The following is a 23,391-nucleotide window of genomic DNA, read 5'->3' as shown; positions in this document are numbered from 1 at the left end:
TACCTAGAGCTGCATTTCATTCATTTCCCACCACTTAACTGAAGCCGGGTAACATACGCAACAGTCTTAGCAGTGAAGCCCATACCTCCCACTCCCCAGCCACACTTACCAACTCCTACTTTCGGATCCAAAGGTGTTCCCAGGTCATCTGGGAGATACAATCCAGCCAGTGAGCATGGGGTCTTCCCCGGGGTCTCCTCCTCCCAGCTTGGTTGTGCTTGTTAAACCTGCACCGAGTGGCATCCTGATGGTATTTGTATTAGATGCCCAAACCACCTCAATGGACTCCTCTCAGTCCAGAGGGTGTTTACCAGATGTTTGTGTTTCTCACCCAATCTCCAAGGGCGAGCCCAGCCATCCTGCAGAGAATGCACATTTACCCGAAATCTCATTCTTAGCTCATGACTACAGATGAGGGTACTGATGTAGATGGACTGGTAAATCAAGAGTTTTGTCTTCTGACTCAGCTCCTTCTTCACCTATAAGGATCAGCATGGAAACCCCGTAACTCCACTCACCACACAATTCCATCTGTCAGTTTCACCATCCCTTTTCTCCTCACTGGTGAACAAGACCACGAGGTGCTTAAACTCCCCCACTTGAGGCAGTACCTCACCTCTCACTTGGCCAGGACAGTACCACCTTTTTCCCACTGAGATGCAGTTGATGTCATAGCATTAATCAAATTTTGATGGATTATTTAAAAAAGGAAAGAGAAGCAACTAGTGAGGGGATATTCGGCAGTATAGTGGCAGAAAGGAACAAGAAAGATAGAGTTGGTGTAACTCAGCATTATACATTCTTGTTTGTCTTATTAAAAGAATTGCCAAATAGCGCACAAGCTGGGTTGGCCATCTTTGTGCGGTCTTCTCGATCTCAAGGAGTTCTCTGTTACGCCAATGAGGTCACTCAAGAGCTGAGAAAGAACCAGTGCTGGACTCTGGTAAAGGCCATGTCACATGACATGACTTTTTAGCTGTCATCATCATTTACATAATATTAGCTAGCGAGTTGGGGGTGGCGCATTCCTGTGAAGACTGGTGAGTAAAGTGACACACCCACTGCTCAGCAACTTGCTCCAACTTAATCTGCAACTTCATCCATCCATCCATTTTCCAACCCACTGAATCCGAACACAGGGTCACGGGGGGTCTGCTGGAGCCAATCCCAGCCAACACAGGGCAAACTTGCCCTAATGAAGTCAAACAGGTTATATTTTGTCTTTAGTTGCAGGATTGAGCTCGGTGTGCACAAGAGCTGATAATCAATATGCGCTCAACTGAAACAATGTATAGGATTCAGCGATAAGGAACACAAGTATTTTGGACCTCATAAAAAGAAGAGATGCTCGTATGTCTGATGTCTCCCACTTTACTTCCGTAATACAATGGAAAACAGAAAAAAAAAAACGGGTGAGACTGCAGTGGCACTCACTGTGGCTATTAACGCTTCATACAGCACCATCTCTATCAGGCAGAGCTGTCAGAAAAAGGAGCCAGCAGCAGTGTGCTGGAAAGTCACCACTCAGTCACTAAACGTGCAGCGATTTTCAGTCATTTAGACCAGTGTTTCTTAACCAATGCATTGTGAGATGTCTGAACTTGGGTCACGTTGAGTTGTGAATTGCAATGGTACCACATAGGAAAGGGTCGCTGTGTGCAAGGGGAGCCTACTACCAAACTGGGACAATTGATGATCACTGGAGATTTTCCCATGGTCCCCGGGGATGATGATCAGTGGCAATTCCACATGGGGAATTGGATCCCTTGGATGATGGTCTGTGGTGATTGTGGGTCATGAAGACACAAAAAGGGCAAATTGAGTTTTGAGAACAAAAACGTTTAAGAACCACTGATTTAGACTGGCATGAGAGAATTGCAGTGAAGGTTATCCTGTGACAAGAGCCACAACTGTGATTGGTACATGTGACATGCTCTATGTGGATCCAAGGATAAATAAAATGACAGTGGGGCCCCAAAGCTGTGCAATTGTCTGTTTGCTGTACCTGAAGCTGTTGGTTGTATGTACTGCAACCACGTGTTAAGTCACCTGCTCAAAAATAACAGCAAAGAACATTAGAGGAATTGTGATGGGGACAGGCCATTCAGCCCAGCAAGCTTGTCCACCCTATTCACTCATGTGCTCTAATAAAACATCAAGTTGAAATCTGAAGGTCCTGTTCATCACACTACTTTCTAACATTTCTACGAAATCTGCCCTAAGCAAGTTTCCAGCTGTGTCCCCGACCTCTTCTTGAAACAATTGTTACAAATTATCATTGGCCCTCCATCAGTCGGTTTATCTCCTTGGTGTGCAGTTGTGATTTAACCAGTAGAATCCAGTCCAGGAGTGGGAGGGTGGGCAGTTGGCTAATGTCCATCAGAACGGTGACTTTGTTTTTCATAACTAATCCCAGAACCCTAACCATATGTTTATTTGCTCCAGGAATGTTATGAACTGGATTTTGGTTTCTTTTTATCCATCATCAAATGGCCAAATCTCAATTACGATGAGAATATAACTTTAAATTATCACAACATCCCCTTAAATTTTAGGGTGTGTTATTTAATGTCCAATGTTATTCATCTCTAAGAGCCCCGATACACTAGGGGGTTTCCCCCTGCTTGCTTCGCTTGCCAACCCCCCCCCCCCGGCCTGCGCTGTGCGCCAGCCACTTCGTGCCTCTGCCGCTCGTGTTCTGAAGGAGACAAGTTCCCAGGGAGACACAGTCGCTCCTCCAAAACCCCCTCTTAAACGATGATGCAATTGGAAGCCAAAAGTTTTTCTTTTTACCTCCTCTTTGCTTGATCAGCTGCTGGCTTGCTGCTGCCACCATGCCACATGATCTGCATCTCGCATGGCGCTTCGGGCCCGGGAATGGTTAAATCTTTTGGCACAAAGTCTCATTCCGTGGGACATGAATTCTTGATATTTTTTACTTTATAATTTAAAAAAGGAATAAATCTGAAAATCTAACATCACATTAAAGTTCGATAAATTCTGAAAAGAATGATACCAAACATATATATGTTTTAAAATAAGCCTGATTTAAAGTGTGACAAAAAACGTGACATTAAAAAGTCACATAAAATGGTTGCACTTTTAGCCATTGGTTTTTATATATTAATTATATATAGTTTGACTAAAATAATACACATACACAATTGGCTTGTAATTTCCAACCAAATTTGTTAATAGGAAAAAGTACAATATGCAGATATATATACAAAGCTTTCAATAAATGTACAGTTAATTACGCCAAAAGTTTTAACAAATGCGTCTAACAATTTAATTTTTTTCTCTCTCAATATCAATCCAATTAATTCAAAAACAAGTTGAAGAATCAAAATAAAAGTCACTTTTAGTATTCCATGTCTCTGTTCCTGCTTAAATTACTATAACATTGTCTACTTATTTGGGTCTCTGTAACAACAACGAAAAAAAAATCTTCCTAAATCAGTCCCGTTTGTCTACAGTTCGTTTAGTATCTTCTTCTCATCTCGCCACTCTTATATTGGCAGGGTAAAAAACGTTTACAAAGTAAGAAAAGTTGTCTTTTAGAATTACAGTAAAATAATAATAAAAATCTTCAGGTAATTTATTTCAGCTATCAAATCATGAATAGGCATTCTTTTTATACAGATTTTTTTCATTGCCCTCTGTCTGACGATTTTTGTTTTTAACGCATTTTTTTTGCATAGCACACATGCCCAGCCTCACTTACTTTACTCGGCGATGCTGCATTTATTCATTTAAACGCTACTTTATTTCTGATTTTTTTTTTTATTAAGTGACCTAACACTTACCAGTCGTCAGTTTCTATCTTCTTAGTTTCTTTAAAAGTTCCCTCGCCCTTATCGCGAGTCTGGAACGTTTAAACCAGGGGTGTGCAAAGCCATTCCTGGAGGGCCGCAGTGGCCGCGGGTTTTTATTCCAACCCAGTTGTTTAATTAGAAAACAATCCTTGCCAATAATTACATTTCATGGCGTTTTAGTGCTTTAACTCTGCTATGTCAAGTCATTCTCAAATCCTAGATTTTTTTTTCCATTCTAAAGATATCCAAATATTTTGAAGTGTAAAACGGATGGGTAATTCTCAGTCCTCGACTTTTTTGTCTTCTCTTTCCTTCCAAGTATTTAATTAAACCAAATAGTGCATGATAAATACACACAGGTGTAAAGGGTAACAAGCAAAATGGATAACTGCTGGTTTCTTTTGTCATTTGCATCTTATTGCTAATAAGGAGCAATTAAAAACCAAGAATGCAGCTGTTTAAGACTTAAATAAGCAATAAGGGTTCAAAATCTTAACGAGGGAGATAACTAAAATGAAGCAGAAGTGTTTCTAGAGCAATTAGGGCTTCTTATTAAGCAATTGGGTTGGAACAAAAGCCTGCAGCCACTGCGGCCCTCCAGGAATGACTTTGCACATCCCTGGTTTAAACCCTACTCATCATCAGCGTTGCCGCGCGCCTCTCTCTCTCTCTCTCTCGGCGTGTGTATTCACGCCTGCGCAAAGCTACTCACAGCTTCTGTGCCACTCACTCTAGAAATTTCCTCCGACGTTAAGTTCTTTTAATGAAAAGAACACTAGCGTCCTAGATTCCTACGCCTATATATTACTGGTTTATAATTATTTACTTTGCCTTCTACTCCTCTTTGAGATTACTTTTGTTTTATTGTGTGTTATAGTCAGTTTGCGTCTTTATGTATATAAATGTTATATGGATTAATAATTGAATGCCCGGTGTAGACAAGGGCCGTGAAAACGTTCTCGCGTCTGAACGCAGCACTGCGCAAAAAGAATTGCAGTTGAAAAATAGAATGGTTTGAATTTGTCACAATTTAGATACAGTTAATCAGTACGGCTTCTTGTTTATATGCAATGAATAATCCTGCTCCCATTCTGTACCTAAAATATTATATTTTATTAATCCAGATTCTTGTTTGTAATTTCTAAAGGTTTTGTTTCCTGCAGTGTTTTTTTGTGTGTGATCAAATTTCATTAAAATACAAAGAAGAGCATAAGTCATTCTGTCCAGAAGTACAATAATGTAAAAAAATCTCAATATTCCACATCCACCCACCACCCCATAACACAACCCAATCCATTAGGGCCATCCACTACCATACTGGATGCAGTGCAAATGCTCAGTGGTATAACTCAAGATCCAGGAGAGAAACACTGGCCTCAAATATTTAGTGATTGTTACAGACAGCTATAAGCTGAACGCAAATATAATTCCAGATTGAGTGGGTCACATTTGCTGAAACACAAAATGAACTTGAATTAAATTTAACGTGTTTATTGACTTCATAAGGCGGACACATCGCATTAGTACAATTTACTGCTGATTTTTGTTTGTACTCCACATCTGATGTTTCTCTTTCATCTGGCCAGCACTGATGGATTCCACTTGCCCTTTTTCATTGTTCTATTGCCCTGGTAAAACTTTTCTCTACGTTCATCACTTACTGCACCAAGTTGTTCAGGGAATAAGTCTAAGTGTGAAGGCAGAAAGTGAATTTTTAGCAACACATCACACTTCATGGTTTTGTATGCTTAAAAGATGTTGTCCTAGGAGAAGAATACATTATTTAGACTCCACATTTTACATCGGATCATAAATGCTTAATTCAGGCATAACTGTTTTTACATTGAATTCCGGACCCAGGAGACGCTGAGGGTTAACACCAAAGGGGGGCTAAGTGAAGCAGCAAGTGGCTGACCTGAGAACAGGCACTTGCTGCAGCCCACCAGGACCAGTCACTAAGTAATGACAGATAATCAACTCAAATTAATGCAGCATGAAAAACAAACCACAATGCCAGAAATGAACATTTTTGTAAGCTTTTAATTATTTTAATAGCATCAAATTTCTAAATAAAAAAAATCCTCAGTTTTTCTAAAATTCTATAATGCATTTTAGGTTTTTCTTTTTATACAAAAAAAAATACATCCATGAGATTAAAATACACCAGAGGCACATAAGTCAGCCTACAATTCTAAGTAGTGTCATCAAATGGTCTAATATATGTTGTGCTTTAAAAAGGGAAAGAAAATGCCAGTAACACTTTTATTAGAATAAAAACTTCTTAAGATTCCTCCCATTGACTTGGAAGACGAGATTTACAGCACAATTATTTAAAAAAATTAAAGGTGAAAAAAAAAAACTGGCTTTATATTGACCAAAACAATATTAAACATATAGTTTTAGACAGAAAATAAATCTAAAAAGATCTCTTTCAGCTAACACCTGTTTGTCTGAAACTGGGTAGGGGCAGCAAAAATGTGACTGTCACTGAAAAAAAAAAGTTACAGATAGTGGGGATTGAGAGGATGAAACTAAAACAAATGCGAATTTAAAAAAAAAAGCTTCCCTTGAAAGAACTGCTTCATTACAGTTACAATGCAAAACAGACTGACCATTTAAAAGCGAAAAAAGTTACAAACAGGTAGGGGGGCTCAGACTACACCTGACAAGCAGAACGTTTGCTTTGTAGTCTTCTGAAACTCTGAACAATCTCCTAATTTTGGGAAGATGGCAACAAAATATTAAACCACAATTTTATTTCAGTTTACAAAGCTAAAGACAAATAGTCAATGTATCAGTAGTGATGTGTAAATAAAAAAAAAAATTAAAAAAAATTCCTCATGCTCATCTACCACCACCTGTAAAAATAGATATGTATAATTACTATACATTTCTGTGCAATACTGCTATTTGCATCTTTGTTATTATGATTATGGGTAATGACTTTGATGAGTAATGAGTATTATTCATAATTGACCCTGCTATAAAACATTACAGCTCATATACAAGTATTTCCAGTGCACTTTCTTCAAGGTTTTCCTGATTACATAGAATTGCTCCAAAAGTAAATTAAAAGTAACCAAAAAAAAAAAGACTGTACACAGTAGAGATAAGCAGACATTATTGAGATACACAATGAACAAAAGAATCCTGATTTGTGTTGCGGGAAACACAGTGTATCCTCAAGAGTACAGTATCCGCTTTTGAAAGCTTCGCCTCTTCTTTCAGCTTTCTTGGCACAATATTATCCTTTCTCAAGAGGGAAACACAGCATCTTCCTTTAAAAAGTGTTTATTTTTTTAAGTCAAAAATGTTCAAGGATTCTTGATAAAAGTACATTCAGAAAGGCAGTCCCTCACATTACACCAAATTCTTTTTTGCAGGATTTGGAGTGCAAGTGCTTTTAGTTCCAGTTTTGAGACATAATTAAGGCCGGTGAAATCTGACAAGAGAAATAAAACAAAACATTTAGCACACTTAATAAACTTTTTTTTATGAAGCTTCAAATAAATATTTTAGTTACTAATTATTATGATGTACAGTACATTTAATTGTAATATACAATTATGCCTAGTTTTTAAAACTAAAGCACCTGTACCATATTTTGTAGCACTTTTAAGATTTAAAATTAAAAAGTACTCTTTCTAAAAAATCTGCAAACTGTCCTACTGCTTGACCTAGTGCAATGTAATCTGGCCTGTCATACTGCATAAGAACAAAAAATAAGTCTTTAAATAGGCTGGTAGCTCCATTCACGTGTGTTATCATGGAAAGTGTTCTCTATGAAATACACAATAAATCTCAAATAAAAATGATAAAACCTACACAAGTAAACGATTATTTACTTACCTTGTATATATTTTGCTTTGCTCATGAACTTCCATTTCTGAGCTTTTGAACTCATTGAGCTCTTTTCGAATAGCAGCCTACAAATACAAAATTAAAAACAAAACAATCATAGTCAGCCATCATTTTGACATATGTTCTAATTTTTAAGTAAACAAGTAAAATTATTTATTGATTAAAAAGGGATCAAGAAAAAAAAACTACGAGTATTAATCTACATTAATTTAAAACATTAATCAATTAAAGATTGACTTACAAAATATTTATAAAAATTACTATATATTACACACACGCATATACAAGGGGGGGGGGGCAAAAACTCTCAGAATCGGTCAATAGCACAGGAGTGGGGTGCAATTATTTAATATGCTGCTAGGTATCGTATGCCTACAATCTTGTTAATCAGTCTGCCAAGTGACATTCTGCTGATTTGATCTGAGTGCTTAGTTCTGACATTTATTCTTGAGAGTACTTCAGCTATTTTCTTTCTCCAATTTGAAAATATCCTCATAGGTCATATCAAACAAGATGACAAGGATGATCTTTTTTTATTTATATATTTACAGACTTGTAAATAAAGAGTTTTGCAATATTACACTGAACTGCTAGGGCATCTTGAGCAGTAACGCACATGCAAAACTGCATTTGACACCGCAACAGTGCATCTGCACAAACCACTGCACCATGCTGGTGCATCTGCACACACCACATTGTCAGTCAATGACCAAAAACAATGTGGTTGTTACTTTGCAGCTCCTAAATATAAAAGATCTCATTCCCTGTGACTTCTTTTTGTTCCCAAAAGTAAAATTGAGACTGAAGGGAAGACTGCTTGCTACTGTAAAAGAAATTCAGAAAATAACTGCAGAAAGCTCTAGGCAGAGCAACAAAAGATGAGTATATGAAAGTTTTCTAGGAATGGAAGCAGCACTGGGACAAGTTTATTGAAACTCAAGACAAGTATTTTGACAGTGACTAACATGGAATTACTGTAACTCGTAAAATTTTTTTGGGGGAAATTTCATAAATACATACATAAAATATATACATACATACAGTACATATATACTGTACATACATATACAGTGCATACAGCGTCTACACATACATTGTCATACAAACAGTATCTTAACAGTGTACTGTATACATCAGAACTGTTGTTCAAGAAATGATGAAGTGGTGGTGGAGAGGAATGTTACATACAATGCTCACTTATATTCTAACAGAACGCAAGTTAAGTAGCACTTTCCATTAACTATTAATTTAGCACAGGCCTGTATGCTACATGACTTAAAAAGCAAACATATAATGTGAGTGATTAGTAAGTATAAAGTTCACAAGCAACAGGGAACAAAATTTAAAGTAGAAGAAGTGTAGCATTATATAGTCAGTCCTAAGATTAGTTGAAAATCAAGAAGTACAAGAAAGTTGAAGCTGTTGACAGTCACTTAGGTCCATACAGCTGCAGGTACCCAAGAGGACAGCACAGCAATTGGACGTCTACCTGTAAGCAGCCCAGAGACTCTTTGTAAATAAATACATCTTCAAGAGGTGCTTGATTGAGTAATTTCAATATGTAATAGAAAATCATTCCACAATCTACTTTGCAGTTGTTTCGGAAAGTATTCAGACCCCTTCACTTTCTGCACACTTTTTTGTGTTGTAGATTTCATTCTTAATGGATAAATATACCATTTTTGCCCACTGATTTAACCCATAATAAATCTATAAACAAAATAATTTTTTAGAAAGACTTGTAAATTTGTTAAAAAAAAACCTGAAATTTCTCACTTATGTAAGGATTTTGATCCTCTACCGTGGAACTCCAAATTGTGCTCACACCTGAATCCGCTGTACATATGTCAGATTATAAAGGCAAAACTACAAAACCTTGTACTCCTTATTCCTGTAATCAGTTACCTCACCTACACAATATATTTATATTTCAATGTTTAAATGCACTAATCTTTTCCATGTGAAATGATGGCAATTTATTTCATTCTACTCACTGCCCCTAGGCAGCCAGCATTTCTCCTTCTGAAACCTTTAAACAATATTCCTGCCCTTTGATTCTAATTATTCAACTTCCACAGATTTTCACTTAATTTTACCACTCTTGAGGATATCCCTAGAATCAGTTTTACATTATCCATTCTATAAATTTCTTATACTTAACAAATAATACAAAATCAAACATAACACAATATTTTCTATCACGTCCAACAAGTAAGAAACATCCATCCATCATCCAACCCGCTATATCCTAACTACAGGGTCACGGGGGTCTGCTGGAGTCAATCCCAGCCAACACTGGGCACAAGACAGGAAACAAACATGCATTGTTTAAAAAAAAATTCATCAAAGATTTTAGCCCTAGAAATGTAACGATCTTAGAAGTATGGCATCTTAGTAACAATAAACAATGCAATACAAAGTTTTTGGAAATGTGGCTATTACTAATAGGCTTAAAGGTTTTCATATTCAAATTTTATCTTCATAGATATTATAAAACTGTTGTAAAACAACAAATTTTAAAAACTGATGACATTCTTTTATTAAATGCTTTTCAATGGTTTTTGAAATGCAAAGAAAAAGAAGGCTTTGTTTGCCTTGAAACATTTGCATGTTTTACAAGTAAATTTCACTTAAGAAATGGACATTTAATTGTAAAATATTGAAGTGGTGTGAAATTTGGCATTTCAGTTTGATATACAGTAGGCTCATTCTGTCATTTTTATGTGTTGGCTTTTTAAAATTAATGTTTCCACTGTGATAGGTTTAGAACTAGGTTATCAATAGATGTTTACTTTTCCATACATAAATTGAGATAATACACTTTTATGACCAAAATATTGTGATTTTGATCAAATAAGATTACATATCCATACCACCATTAAACTTGTCCAGTCAAAATAACTGCAAGCTGGAAAATGTATGGAGAATACTTAAGTATACAAAATGTAATGCATTAGTAATGATTGAACACTATTTTTCTTAGAGGCTAAAGGCAATTCTCAAAAATATTCATTCATCCATCTGTTTTGTGAACCTGCTTATCTAGGCTAGGGCCATGAAGAATGGGAGATCAATGTTCACATATAATCTTCCTCTAAAATTAGATTTATGCTCTGTAGAGTTACGCAGAGCACATTAAAAATACAAGAGGCCTGAAATTATCATAAATTCCATGAAAAGGAAGAAAAATAACAAATAGTAAAGAAAAGTAACCAAGAAATTATACTTACTTTATCAGCTGGAGTCAGCTTTGTCCATGGTTTATCTGCTCTGCGATCATAATCTTGTGCAGCTGTAACCTCCACGTACTCATGGAAGCGCAAGATCTTCCGTGCCTGCAATTCTGCTACGGTGGGTCTCTGACTAAGCTGAAAAGAAAAGTAGTAAAAACATTGAGAAAATGTTAGAAATGTTAAAATGCAACATAGATTCAACTATATGTTTATCAGATATTAAGAAAATTGTTTGGATCTTGGGTATAATTCTGAGCCACAATCAATGGAAGAATTTGCCCAACAGCTTGAGACTGTGGCACAAGACTAGCTTTGCTGGCCATCAAAGGTCTTATAGAGATGCATTAACTGCAGCCAAGAATGTATATTCTGTTAAAGTCCTGGCTGGTACTCACTTATTTTTTTCTGTCTAAAGTTCTTAGGTCTGTTGTGGCTTCCTTTTCAGTCAGTTTTTAGTGCACGGCACTTCCATGAAACTACACTGCTTAGAACAGACAACCATGTACTTAATGCAGCAGACTCTGAACAAATAAGCAAGTTCATTCAGTTAAGACATTGGTGTAGTATCGCATACTATAAAAATCATAATATTCTACTATCCACAACAGAGACTACCCACCGTATCTCTGACAATGCTTTCCAGTGGTTGAAGTCCTATATAACTGACAGGTAAAAGTTTGTCAGACTTTCTGCAGCACGTCCAGCTTTGTGCCAGTCTCACAATGGGTTTCTTAAGACTCTGTCCCTGGCCTTTTGACTTTCTGCATTATATATGCTTCCCCTTGGCCATAATATTTGTACTGGATTACCATTTTTATTCAGATGATGCTCATTTTAAGTTCAGTGTTAAAAGCAGATATTCATCAGAGATCTCCTGGCACACAACTCTTTACAATGACTTAACTCATGCTGGCTGTTAAAAAAGAAATCCCTGTCATTCAGTCTAGCTGGTGATACTATAACACCTTTGTCTTCTGCAAGCAATCTTGGTGTAATTGTTGATTATTCACTTATTCAACTCGCATAAAGTTTCTTATTTCTACCTCTGCAACACATCACTTTTTCCACATGATCTTTTCTGATACAGAGAAGTGATGCTTTCATCACATCCTGCATGGAGATCTGTAACTCTCTACTAATGTACTATCCTCGTTTCAGATGGTTCAAAACTTTGCACAAGCATCATCATTCAGACCTTCAACACAAAGTGCCTGCTCTATTCAGTCTTCCCTGACTGTGCCTTGTAAGACAGAATATGAAATCCTGGTTCTAAACTATAAAGCTTTAAATGACCTTGCACCAGACTACACTAACCTGCTACAGTACTACAGTCCTGTTTGCCTCAATTAAGTATTCCAGCCTGCTGACTCAATTCAATCTTTTCAAAATCAACTTAAAACACATTGTTCAGAAAAGCATTTAACCTATGGCGACATTCTTTCTCATTCTCTCATTTCAAGTGTTTATGGCGGTATGTAGAATCTGAAAATATGTCATTTGTTTATTGTCTTACAAAATTATGCAGTTTATTCCTGCTAATTGTTTTTGGTTCTGTCTTAGAATTGTGTTTATCGTGCACTTTTCTTTTACTAGGTGCTTAATGTTCTGACACTGGTTTCATGTGTTTTTATCGTGCTTTTTCTGTGTTTCTATTCCTATTGTACCATTATTCATTTTTATGAAGCACTTTGGGTATAGAAAAAGGTGCTATATAAAACATGTTATTATTTCTTGACATCGTATAGTAAATAATACTATATTGCTAGGCTTCCTGTATTTCTCTCCACCTAACCATGTACAAGTCCATTATATGGTCTAAACCTACAGTATATAAGTAGCATCTGACACAAGGGTGGGTACAAACAACATAACAAGCGAGAATATCACAGAACATATTCAAAGTTTACACAGATACTCATGTAGGGCTAGTCTGGAGTCCCAAATTTAAGAGGAGAAAACACACAGACCTAGGAAGAACATGTATGGGGGAATTAACCCAGGTCAATTGCATTTTAGTATTTTCTGATACAGTGAACCCTCGTTTATCACGGTTAATCCGTTCCAGACTCTACTGCGATAAATGAATTTTTGCCAAGTAGGATTCTTTATTTATAAATCAAATTATTTTCGCAGTTACAGTATAGAAAACCTGTTTACGACCTTCTAAATACGTTTTTTAACATTATTAGAGCCCTCTAAACATGAAATAACACCCTTTAGTCAACATTACACTCATATTACCCAATATATTAGACAAAATAAGAGAAAATAAGACATATTAGCTGTTACAAATATCACATTATTATTATTGTACTGTACATTTAATTACACACACACACAGTTCTTACACACAACCACTAACCTATGAAGGCACAAGCTCAGTAGGAGAGTCTTCAGGTTGTAAACTGGAGCGCTGATCGCACCCTCAGAGGACACAGACGCCCCTGGGAAAACCCCTGAAACAGCTGACAGTCTACCTTCATATTGCTCCTTACCCTTCTTACTTGCGCTATAACGCGCAATAAACCTCTCACGCGGTACTCCGCTTACTTAAAAGTATTGTGCAGCGCCTCTCAGCTTTGGAATTGGTTGTTTTGTTTCTCTCTCTCAGACATTCTCCTGGCGGAACTGTCATCTCTGACTTGTCATGGAGCAAGCTTAAACTTAAACAAATGTTTGTTTGCAGTGCTTTGAATAAAGTTCTTTTTTTTTCTACAACCTCCTGTGTCTCTGTGCAAATCTGTGACCCAAGCGTGACAAGGTGGTGCAGTATCTTCAGCAGGTGCGTCGTTGGAGTATTAGGAGTAGGGAGTGGGTGTCTGGGTGCGCGGCTGAAGAACATCTTGATAGGCAGTTGCTGGCGCTGTCTTTTCATATGCGTGAGGAGGCTTTTGTAGGGTATTGCCATCTTTGATCATATCCAAGAGTTTCACTTTCTCCTAGATGGTAAGCATCTTCCTCCGGCGCTTAGTTTCATTGTCAGAAGGCTTAGAAAAAACAGCACGTTTAGGAGCCATCATGGGGCTTAGATAAAAGTTCTCAAAAAGCGCATGCGTAGTGACATAAGCGTGTATGAGAAAAAAATCACAATAGAGTGAAGCCGCGAAAGTCGAAGCGTGATATAGCGAGGGATCACTGTATACTGAAAGACTCTATAGATTGTTGTAATTTGGGGAAATATCCCAATGTCTAAATACAAAAAACATAGCAGCACGATAAAACAATAATCAGTGATTCTTACCTTCCGGGTCAGTCTTCTCTTGATTTCTCGTTTCTCTGCTTGTCTGTCAGCTTCATTTTTTGCTGAGGCAAAAAATACCCATTAACATCAAATGCAAATTGTTGAAAGATCTCATAACAAAATCATTCACACACAAAAACAAACATAACAAAGGCACCTATGACTATAAAAAAACAAAAATACAATAGGTCTAGAGGCATTTGAGACAGACAAGTATTTGCTTTTGGTGCAGAAACTGGAAAAAATATATACTTACAGCTTGATTTTTGGTTTTGATAAAATAAATTAACATATAGAAGGTTTAGAATGGGCTACAAGCAAACTGGCAGAAGTACTGTATAGTGCATTGATACAGTGAAAACCATTTACTTATTAAAATCCATCAATCCATCTATCAAGGTAAGGTAGTTAACTAGTCACTAATAACTAAGAAAAAAGGCACAAATTAATGGGCACTCATCACTTCTGTACTATTTTTAAAGTTTGGAACTTGACATAAAAATCCTTTTATCTGCTTCTGTAAACCACTCAAAATTAATTTTCTGAATTTTCATTCTAGCTCTGTCACCTGGCAGTCTTTTAAAAAGAACAGATCATCATGTGACATTTATTGGTTGTGCACATGTACTTTTCCACATTAGATGTTTGGTTAATATCTTTTCAGGCATCAGCATTTGTCAGTATGGACAAATATTTGTTATTACCATTTTACTTATATAAAAGAATAACTGCGGTTAAGTAAGGCTTTTTCACTACCAATATTTTGCCAGAATTTTTTTTTATTAAAAACATTTTATTTAAATTAATTTTATTAAGTACTAATTTCTTCAACACATATTTTGTGCAGTGCTTGATTTTGGCTTAAAACTGGACATGACTCTATTATTGTGTCCATGGGATGCATCAATCGCTGTGCTCTCAGTTTACATTTTAAGCAATAATGAAAAATTATTCCACTGCTTCTTTCTATTGTGTGGAAACACATGTTTTAAGCATGTTACATTTCTGTAAACTCTACTGACCAGCACTGCAAGCCACCAGTTGTTTCTTGTGTTGCAGTGCAAATCAAAACCAGCAAAGAGGGTTACCAAAAAAAAAAAAACAAATGGAAAAGCTTATTGAAGGGTTGTAATACTCTAATGTAATGCTACATAGAAAAAAAATCAAGATGGCAACTGGCAAAACAGTAAATATATCTTGTTCTTGCATTTTGAAATAAGATGCAAAGTTGCAAATTAATTATGATATCTGTTATGTGTAATGGAAACTATAAGCTGAATAATGTTTATGGGAAAGTTCTAATGTCAGTCTACCTACTCCCAAAGGTCATGGGAAAAAACAATTTGCTCTCTGGGATTAACAAAGTGTATAAAAAAATCACCTATCCATCTGTGAAGCATTTTGTTTGAGTCATTAAAAGAATGGAACTTCAAAATAAAATAGTATCTTACGCTGCAAAATGTTGCGTTGCTCCAGTTCTTCAGCTGTTGGTCTCTGACTAAGCCTCCTAAAATACAAAAGGTCAAATTATGCACCTCCAGATAGTAAGTGAAATGTGCAAATCTTAAGGTTACTTCAAAATATATACATTTCCTGTTCAAAATCCAGACCTCACTGTCCAGACTAAAACAAATCAATATTTAAATGATTTATCCCATGGATTGTAAATGCAGATAGCAATAAATAAATCTTAGCAAAAAAACTACTGCATAATAGACATGACTAGTAACCTAAATGCAGCTTACTGAACAAGATAAAATGAAGTTTTTGTTGCTTGCTTAAGTGTTAGAATTATTTCGATAGAGAAATGATGTTTAGTGGTGTAAATCAGATAGTATCAGTGCACCAGTGTCCCAGTGTCAACAGTTCTCATGAAAAAGTCAAATTCTAGAGAAAATGGTTATAGAGACTGTATAAAGAGAAAGAAGGCTGGGTAATTGTGAACTTCTAATGACTGATATGTGAACATAGATTTTTGAAAAATGATCATGCTTGTCTTTGTTTTGAATTTGTATATAACTGTGGCTGGTACAACAGTGATGGTTTTTGGATTAATAGTTATATAGTCTTTGTCTCCATTACTCTTTAACTTAGAGAGCACAAAGAGATTCTATGTAAAGACTTTTATCCATCCATCCATTTTCCAACCCGCTGAATCTGAACACAGGGTCACGGGGGTCTGCTGGAGCCAATCCCAGCCAACACAGGGCACAAGGCAGGAACCAATCCCGGGCAGGGTGCCAACCCACCACGGGACACACACAAACACACCCACACACCAAGCACACACTAGGGCCAATTTAGAATCGCCAATCCACCTAACCTGCGTGTCTTTGGACTGTGGGAGGAAACCGGAGCACTGGGAGGACACCCATGCAGACACGGGGAGAACATGCAAACTCCACGCAGGGAGGACCCGGGAAGCGAACCCAGGTCCCCAGGTCTCCCAACTGCGAGGCAGCAGCGCTACCCACTGTGCCGTCCCTAAAGACTTTTATATATACCTTAAATGCTCTTTTGGGAATTTGGGCTCTCATTTATTTTACTAATATTGTATAACATTTCTCAGACTGTGTTGTCTTAAGAATCCCCTTGTAATTTAACTGATATATGGAGGTTAGTGGCATACCATTACTTGATTTTAATGGAATACCTAAAAATAAGCATTCTTTGTATGTGACTTACCCCATTTAGTTTGAAGTGGAGGCTGAGGAATTTTTCAATGTAATGTTTTCGTGGGAATTGGAGAAAACAGTTCATGACAAAATGGAACGCAATGGTGACCTGTTCCGTTCCACTTCAAATGATGTGAAAAATGTCCATGGAAAAAAAAAATTCCCTCCTAACTTGGGCCGCAAAATCCACATGTCTGTTATCTATTTAGATGCTCAAAACATGCAACATGTGCATTTTGTGCCAAAATATCATTCATATTTACTTCCAGAAAACTCAGCATACAAGATAAAACAGGAAAGACACAATCTTAAAAAACTGTGCATTTGAATTGAAGACAGGACTCTTAACCAATGAATGAGGGGGAGAGGTAGGTATTCAGTTGAAACACACATTGGCTCCCATTGAATATGAATCTTCATTATGTACTTTCTCCAAGAAAACATGAGCTTGAAAAAAATTCATGGCCAATACTACATACTACATGGCGTGAGTAACATATTAAGAAAAACTTTTTTGGGTGTAGTATTCCTTTAATTTTGTATTTTTTAAATAGAGGCTAGGTGTCCTGTGTAAATAAAGGTGAAGGAGTGTTTCAGAATAGCGTTTCAGAACAAATTATGACATTTTAGAATTGCAAACGCACTTGGGTTAAATGTTTTAATATAAAAATCACTGATATAAATCATTCAGCTAAACAATTATAATCACTGGCTGATTGTTCAGTGCAACTTTTAACTGTCCCCTCTAAAAGCTACTATCTGGTGATGATGCACATTAGAACACAAGCCCTTAATGTGTAATGTTAATTGGGAGATAAATATGTAACAAATATGCATATTAAAATGTAAAGCATTTTTAGACTGTGCTACTGTGAAACAGCCTATTGTTTATTTAGCTAAGTGGCTATTCACATTTGAAAACCTTTCTACTTTTCTAATACTTGTAGTGCGACTAAATGAACAGTTAGTCCTTATGAGACAGTGAGAGATGAGGTGTGCAAAGTTTGGTATTTCTGAAGACAGAAAAGGCTGTTATTCCACAATTGCAGTATCTTATCATTTGCCGAGCTCACTTATTTTGAAGGTAATATTGCACATTGTAATCTTAAAAAAAAATCTCCTAAAGAAGCTTACTAATCACTTCTACTTTAAAGCAGATAATGTTCAAACATATTAATTCATGTCTTGAGATTGTACACATATGAAAATATTCTTATCCAAAGTCTTTTCACAAAATATATATTTAAATTATATATTTTCCCAAGAATAAATGCCTGTGCTGAAAGGAGATGGGCTTTCTGTACCACACCTAGAAAACATGAACATGTCTGACTACAACCCCACTCTACAGTGCAACACCACCATTTTTGTGACTAAGGGGTTTACATCCATTACCAGTGATGTAGTATGAAAGATCCTTTTGCCGTTTTGTGAAAGTAAAAGACACAATCAAAGCTAGAAGAAATTAACAACTTTCATTATATTAAATCCATTTATTGATCTTAGTAATCTATTGCACAATTAACTGTCTTTTTCTTTCTGGTTTCATTACACATATTCTGAAATTTTCCAATGCACTACTGTTTATTGAGTTACTGACATCCAGTCTATGTCACTATAACAGCTTCTCGCCGCAGCTTTAGAGATTACTGGATCAGTTTCCTGGAAGTGTAGTGACATTATTCACTTATTTCATCTTCACTTTATAGATATCTGCTTTACACATCATTTTTGATATATCACTACCTTGTACTATTGAGCTATAGAAAATTATTTGTTCTATTCATCATGTGTATATTTCTTTACATGAAATATCCACCTACAGTAGCAGCTATAAACAGCATAGAGAACTGATATACTTTCCTCATTAAAGTGTCAAAAATCAGTTTTATATATATATATATATATATATATATATATATATATATATATATATATATTTGGTCACAAAACATTTTTCTGCTCAAACATTTTGTCCCTTTGGAATTGTCATGTTTTATGTCTTTTGGTTCACAGTCGCACTGTTGTATTATTGGCCTTAAATATAAAGTGTGGAGAGACACAGTATGCAAGCAGCAAGACACATTTACAGTATTTCCCAGACAATGTGTTCAGCTTTGTCACTTGGGTATCTTGTGCGTAACTGTCTCAACTAATACATATTAAGATTTCTTTAAACACAAAATAATTTTCAGAAACATAATGGCACAGAATCTTTATAAAATGTTAGTGTCACTATGCATACCTGCTCTAAATATAGAAAGCTGAGCAAGTCACTTAGTTTCTTGGGCTCCAACAGTAAGAAATACTGTACATGTAAATAATTGTGCTGTAACTATATAAATTAAATTTGAGTTAATGTGATGGATTATATGCCCAAGACAAAAACAACCACAAGCATAAATCTACTTGATTATTACTTTTTCCTTGATGATGTTAATGTGCTCTAAATTGCTGACATTTGTCAATTATCATGGTTTAAAAGAACAGTCTTTCATCCTGGAGGCTGGTCAGGTGCAAATTATACAACTTTGAAAAGTATTGAATTGAATGGTCTGGGCGATGTTTTAATGTCCTCCTTCCAGAACGGGAACTATATGTTACCACCTTTTGACCTGCAGGGTACTACGTCGTCTGCCAGATCTCTCATGCCTCAATTTTAAAAGAACAACCTGGTCCCTCGTCTCCTGACAAAGGGCTGTGAATACCTTCTATCGGCCAGGAGGTGCATCAGCTCTCCCATTACACTGATGTTCTGGAAGCTACTTCATTACAAGAAAGTGAATCCGGAGTAATGACTTGAAGCTTCACACTGCATCACACATCACCCTTAAAGGCTTGGTATCATAAAACTGTTAATCTATGGCAAGATATACCAGAACAATAAGCAGCCAAAAGCAGTTGGCTCAGGATAAGCTTTCTCAGGTTTGTTACCGTTTAACAAGCTCTTGATTAACTCTGTTAGGTAAACTTCCACCTTGTACAAAGGTTTAACTAATTTAGAGACAAAAAGCTTTGAATTACAACACAGCAGGTCAGCCATCCCTCCCTCATGGTTGTAAATTACAGCATGAGTAGGTAGACTGTGATATCATGTTATGATTGAAACAAAACAAAAAATCAAGCAAATCCACAACCTCTTACCACGCAAAAAAGAAAAAAAAAGACTCATCTTTGCTATAGGTTTGTCTGTGTTATCTGTTAAGACATACATGAACAATAAAAATAGGATATAATTACCCAATTACAGTAAACCATGTATACCAATAAACCGTATTATTCTACGTGTTTGGGTCTATGTGTTGACCCTGTGATAGACTGGTGCCTTGTTCAGGAATTGTTCCTGCCTTGTGTCCTATGCCTGCTGGGGCAGACTCCATCTTCCCCATGACCCTATTCAAGTTTTAGCAGGTTTGGAAAATGGATGATTCTTAAAACAAGTGTGCTTCAGTTATTTTGGTATAGATTTGTGGTCTGCCAGGCATGTGCCTCTTTTTATTTTTGTTGTGATGTTTCAATATATTTGAGAAACTATTTACCAATTATTTGTTTGTTCACATAGCTCTTCAAACTGAATAGTGGTGGGCTTTAAGTGTTGGTTAAGATTTAATGCATTGTAATTTTTTTCATTGAATTATGTTTTACATATTGTAATGTAATCTTTAAGTTAAAAAAAAAAAAGTACCCTTAACACCCATAATCCTAGGGAACAGAATACATTTTTTGTACCGTGTAAGTGCTGTCCCAATCTGAGTGCGGAAAGCTTCCCACTCCTCCTTGGTCTGCCTGGGAACAACACTCATTTCCTCCACTTCCCGCTGTGATGGCTGGTTTAGCTTTAGTGCCAAGGTGTCTTTTCGCTTGACTTTATTCGCCAAGGAGCCTGCAGAAAGGGAAAAATAAAGGAATTTAATTAAAAATAAACAAATGACAACCTAAGCCAATAATGGACATTACCCATATACAATGGCAAGTTTCTTCAACCCCGCTTTGATGATTGTGCTAAATTCACCACGAAGGAAAAAGCATTGATAATCAAGTGGACTTCCCAACCACACTTTAACAATCATGTTTGGTCACATTAAATTTATGTAGGGGAACGCCCGTGGATTACGGACACACTGGCATGTCAAAAACTGGGCTGTGATACCACAAAGGATGGGAAACAATGTTCTAGATAATGCTGTTCACCAAAGGATACATTAACTGAAAGAAACAGCAGTATTTTTGCTGCAATACCAAATACAAAATGTAAATGCAAAACCAGAAAAAAATATATTTCAAATACACTTGAATCAGACATTACCTATAAAATGCATTATATTTATCAAATATATTCAATCTGGCACTTTGCTTATATTTTGATGTTATATTACTTAACTGACTAATTCCCATTTTCAAAATAAGTAATTATTTATTAATCATATAACAGCATACTGTTGTGGCTGGGGTCATCATCATCATCGTCGTCGTCATCATCTTTGTATGGAATTGGACCATCAGCATCAGAATCACTTTCCTCCTCCTCCTCTTCCTCACTACTCCCTGGACCAATTGTTTCTGGGATTACAGTCACAGACAGGTGCTTTCCAATATAAACATGATGCCCCCCTGGTTTAGGCACTAACTTAATCTCCTCTTCCTCCTCCTCTTCCTCCTCATCCTCTTCATCATCAGGGCTTTTATAAATAAAAAAATAATAAGATGGAAACATAGACAAGTTAAAAAATTAAAGCATTGTCTGTTGTTAATGTTCACTGTCTTTTCAAATGTTTCAATTGAATTAAACACAAACAAGCCAAAACTGCAAGCAAAATCATGAAAGGACATTCTTTATAGATTTTTTAAAATTTTAAAATATTTCACAAGTAATACACCTTGGAAAAAGCATTGTAATGAATCTGTATTTGATTTATGCAATTGGATTATGTATTTAATGAAATGAGTATACATGCACAAGAATTTTAAGAACTCAACCAAATTATTTTGTAAACTAAAATACAAAGTTACAGACTAGGTAGCACATCAGTTTCTGGAAATCAAGTCCATCGCTGAATTCAAATGCAGTGAAAGTAAGTGAGAAACAAAATTTGAGGTTTATTGAATTTGTGCTTAGTCTACTTTCAAGGGGCTCAGTGTTTAATTCTTCTAGTGACTAGGGGGCTCCAGCCCCTGCTCGCTTCACTCACCCACCCACGGGTTTGGTTTACCGGATATACAATTTAAAGAGATTGTTAGTTTCATAGGAATTGTTACATATGCATTATTTTCACTTTTATTTTAAAACTTTTGTAAAAACAATACTTTATTTCTGGCCCTGGGCGTGGTAACATCTCTTTCTCGCAGGACGTACAACATTGCTCACATTGTGAAGGGGGTGTGGCTGAACGCACGCTAAGGAGATGCTGTCGGATCATCTGCTGTCTTTCTGCTGCTGGCAAGCTGCCTGTTCTGCTTGTCTCGCTGCCCGATCATTTCAAAGCCTGTACAGCAGCTGTCCTTTTGCCACTTCACATCTCTGTCATTTGCGTTGTGAAGGGGGTGGGGGAGGGGGTGGCGAGGGTTAGGTTGGCTGAACACACACTAAGGAGAAGCAGTTTGATCATCTGCAGGCTTTTTGCTGCTGGTGAGCTGCGTGTTTTGCTTGTCTCTTGTTGTTGTTTTAAGAGCTGGGAGCACATGAAGCGTGTCTGCCAACAGCAATCCAACAACTGCTAGGTTAGATATCTGTGGACTTGTTTTAAATGATGTCTTACGTGACGTTGTAAGAACAATACTTGTCCTTTACTTCCGGCCCCGACCGTGGTTAAATCTCTTTCTCAGATCGTATAATGCTGCGTGCGTTGTCAATATAGGCGGCTGAACGCATGCTAAGGAGGTGCTGGCGGATCATCTGCTGTCGCGCTGCTATCAGTCTTCCATGCTGTACTCCGCCCTCCCTCGATCGGGCCTAACTGCAGGAAACTGCATTCATATTTTTAAATTAATCTGATAAACTAAAACAAAGGACACATTACTATGTATAATGATACTTTTTCTCATTCTCCTTGTAAAATCAATGCTAACATACCAAATAAATGTATGGAGTAACAAATGAAACAAACAAGAAAAACAAAAACCACAGCTACAGGTTTGAAATGGAACACTGCAGGATTATTACGGCTTTTATTTTCTTTTTTTAATGAGAGACTCCAGATGAACAACTGAACACATTGCTAATACTAAATGGTTATTACAGACACTGGCTATTCACCAGTTTTATTAAACTGTTTATTTAACTGTTAGTTTTATTTTCAACACATTTGGGAGATAAACTTCTAAAATATCCAAAGTGAAAACAACACAACTCGGACCTTCTAAGAATGTAATTTTTTAAAAGATAATATATTTGTTTAGCACAGCATGCCTTGCTTTTGAGAGCTTTCACCTTTTCCTCAAATAAAATCTCTAACGCATTTACACACAATCTGGCACTTTCAGCACAATTACTTTTGTACCGTAATCACAGGCCAAAAATTAGACAGTTTTCCAAAAAACTAGCAAAAACAAACACTCAACATTTTTTT

The 23,391-nt window shown here is 36.5% G+C and overlaps 1 protein-coding gene across 9 annotated transcripts in view; it reads right to left on the bottom strand.

The window, feature by feature from the left end:
* Window positions 1-5,837: 5,837 nt before the first annotated feature.
* Window positions 5,838-23,391, bottom strand: part of LOC114664956 (phosphatase and actin regulator 4-like) — a 140,084-nt gene continuing 122,530 nt past the window's right edge. For 8 of the 9 annotated variants that reach the window (XM_051918857.1, XM_051918858.1, XM_051918854.1 and 5 more), the window contains 7 exons: window positions 21,263-21,504; window positions 20,555-20,708; window positions 15,602-15,657; window positions 14,151-14,212; window positions 10,907-11,044; window positions 7,665-7,741; window positions 5,838-7,257 (listed from right to left, as the gene is read on the bottom strand). In XM_051918857.1, the coding sequence (XP_051774817.1) occupies window positions 7,242-7,257; window positions 7,665-7,741; window positions 10,907-11,044; window positions 14,151-14,212; window positions 15,602-15,657; window positions 20,555-20,708; window positions 21,263-21,504 (745 nt within the window). In that variant the 3' untranslated portion in view covers window positions 5,838-7,241. Of the gene's footprint in view, window positions 7,258-7,664; window positions 7,742-10,906; window positions 11,045-14,150; window positions 14,213-15,601; window positions 15,658-20,554; window positions 20,709-21,262; window positions 21,505-23,391 lie in introns of those variants that run through there. The other variant, XM_051918859.1, reaches the window with a different exon arrangement.

Source organism: Erpetoichthys calabaricus, chromosome 14, assembly GCF_900747795.2.
Source record: "Erpetoichthys calabaricus chromosome 14, fErpCal1.3, whole genome shotgun sequence".
Taxonomy (NCBI): Eukaryota; Metazoa; Chordata; class Cladistia; order Polypteriformes; family Polypteridae; genus Erpetoichthys; species Erpetoichthys calabaricus.
Note: the sequence above shows the minus strand (reverse complement) of the source record. Positions and strands in the feature narration are given on the sequence as shown.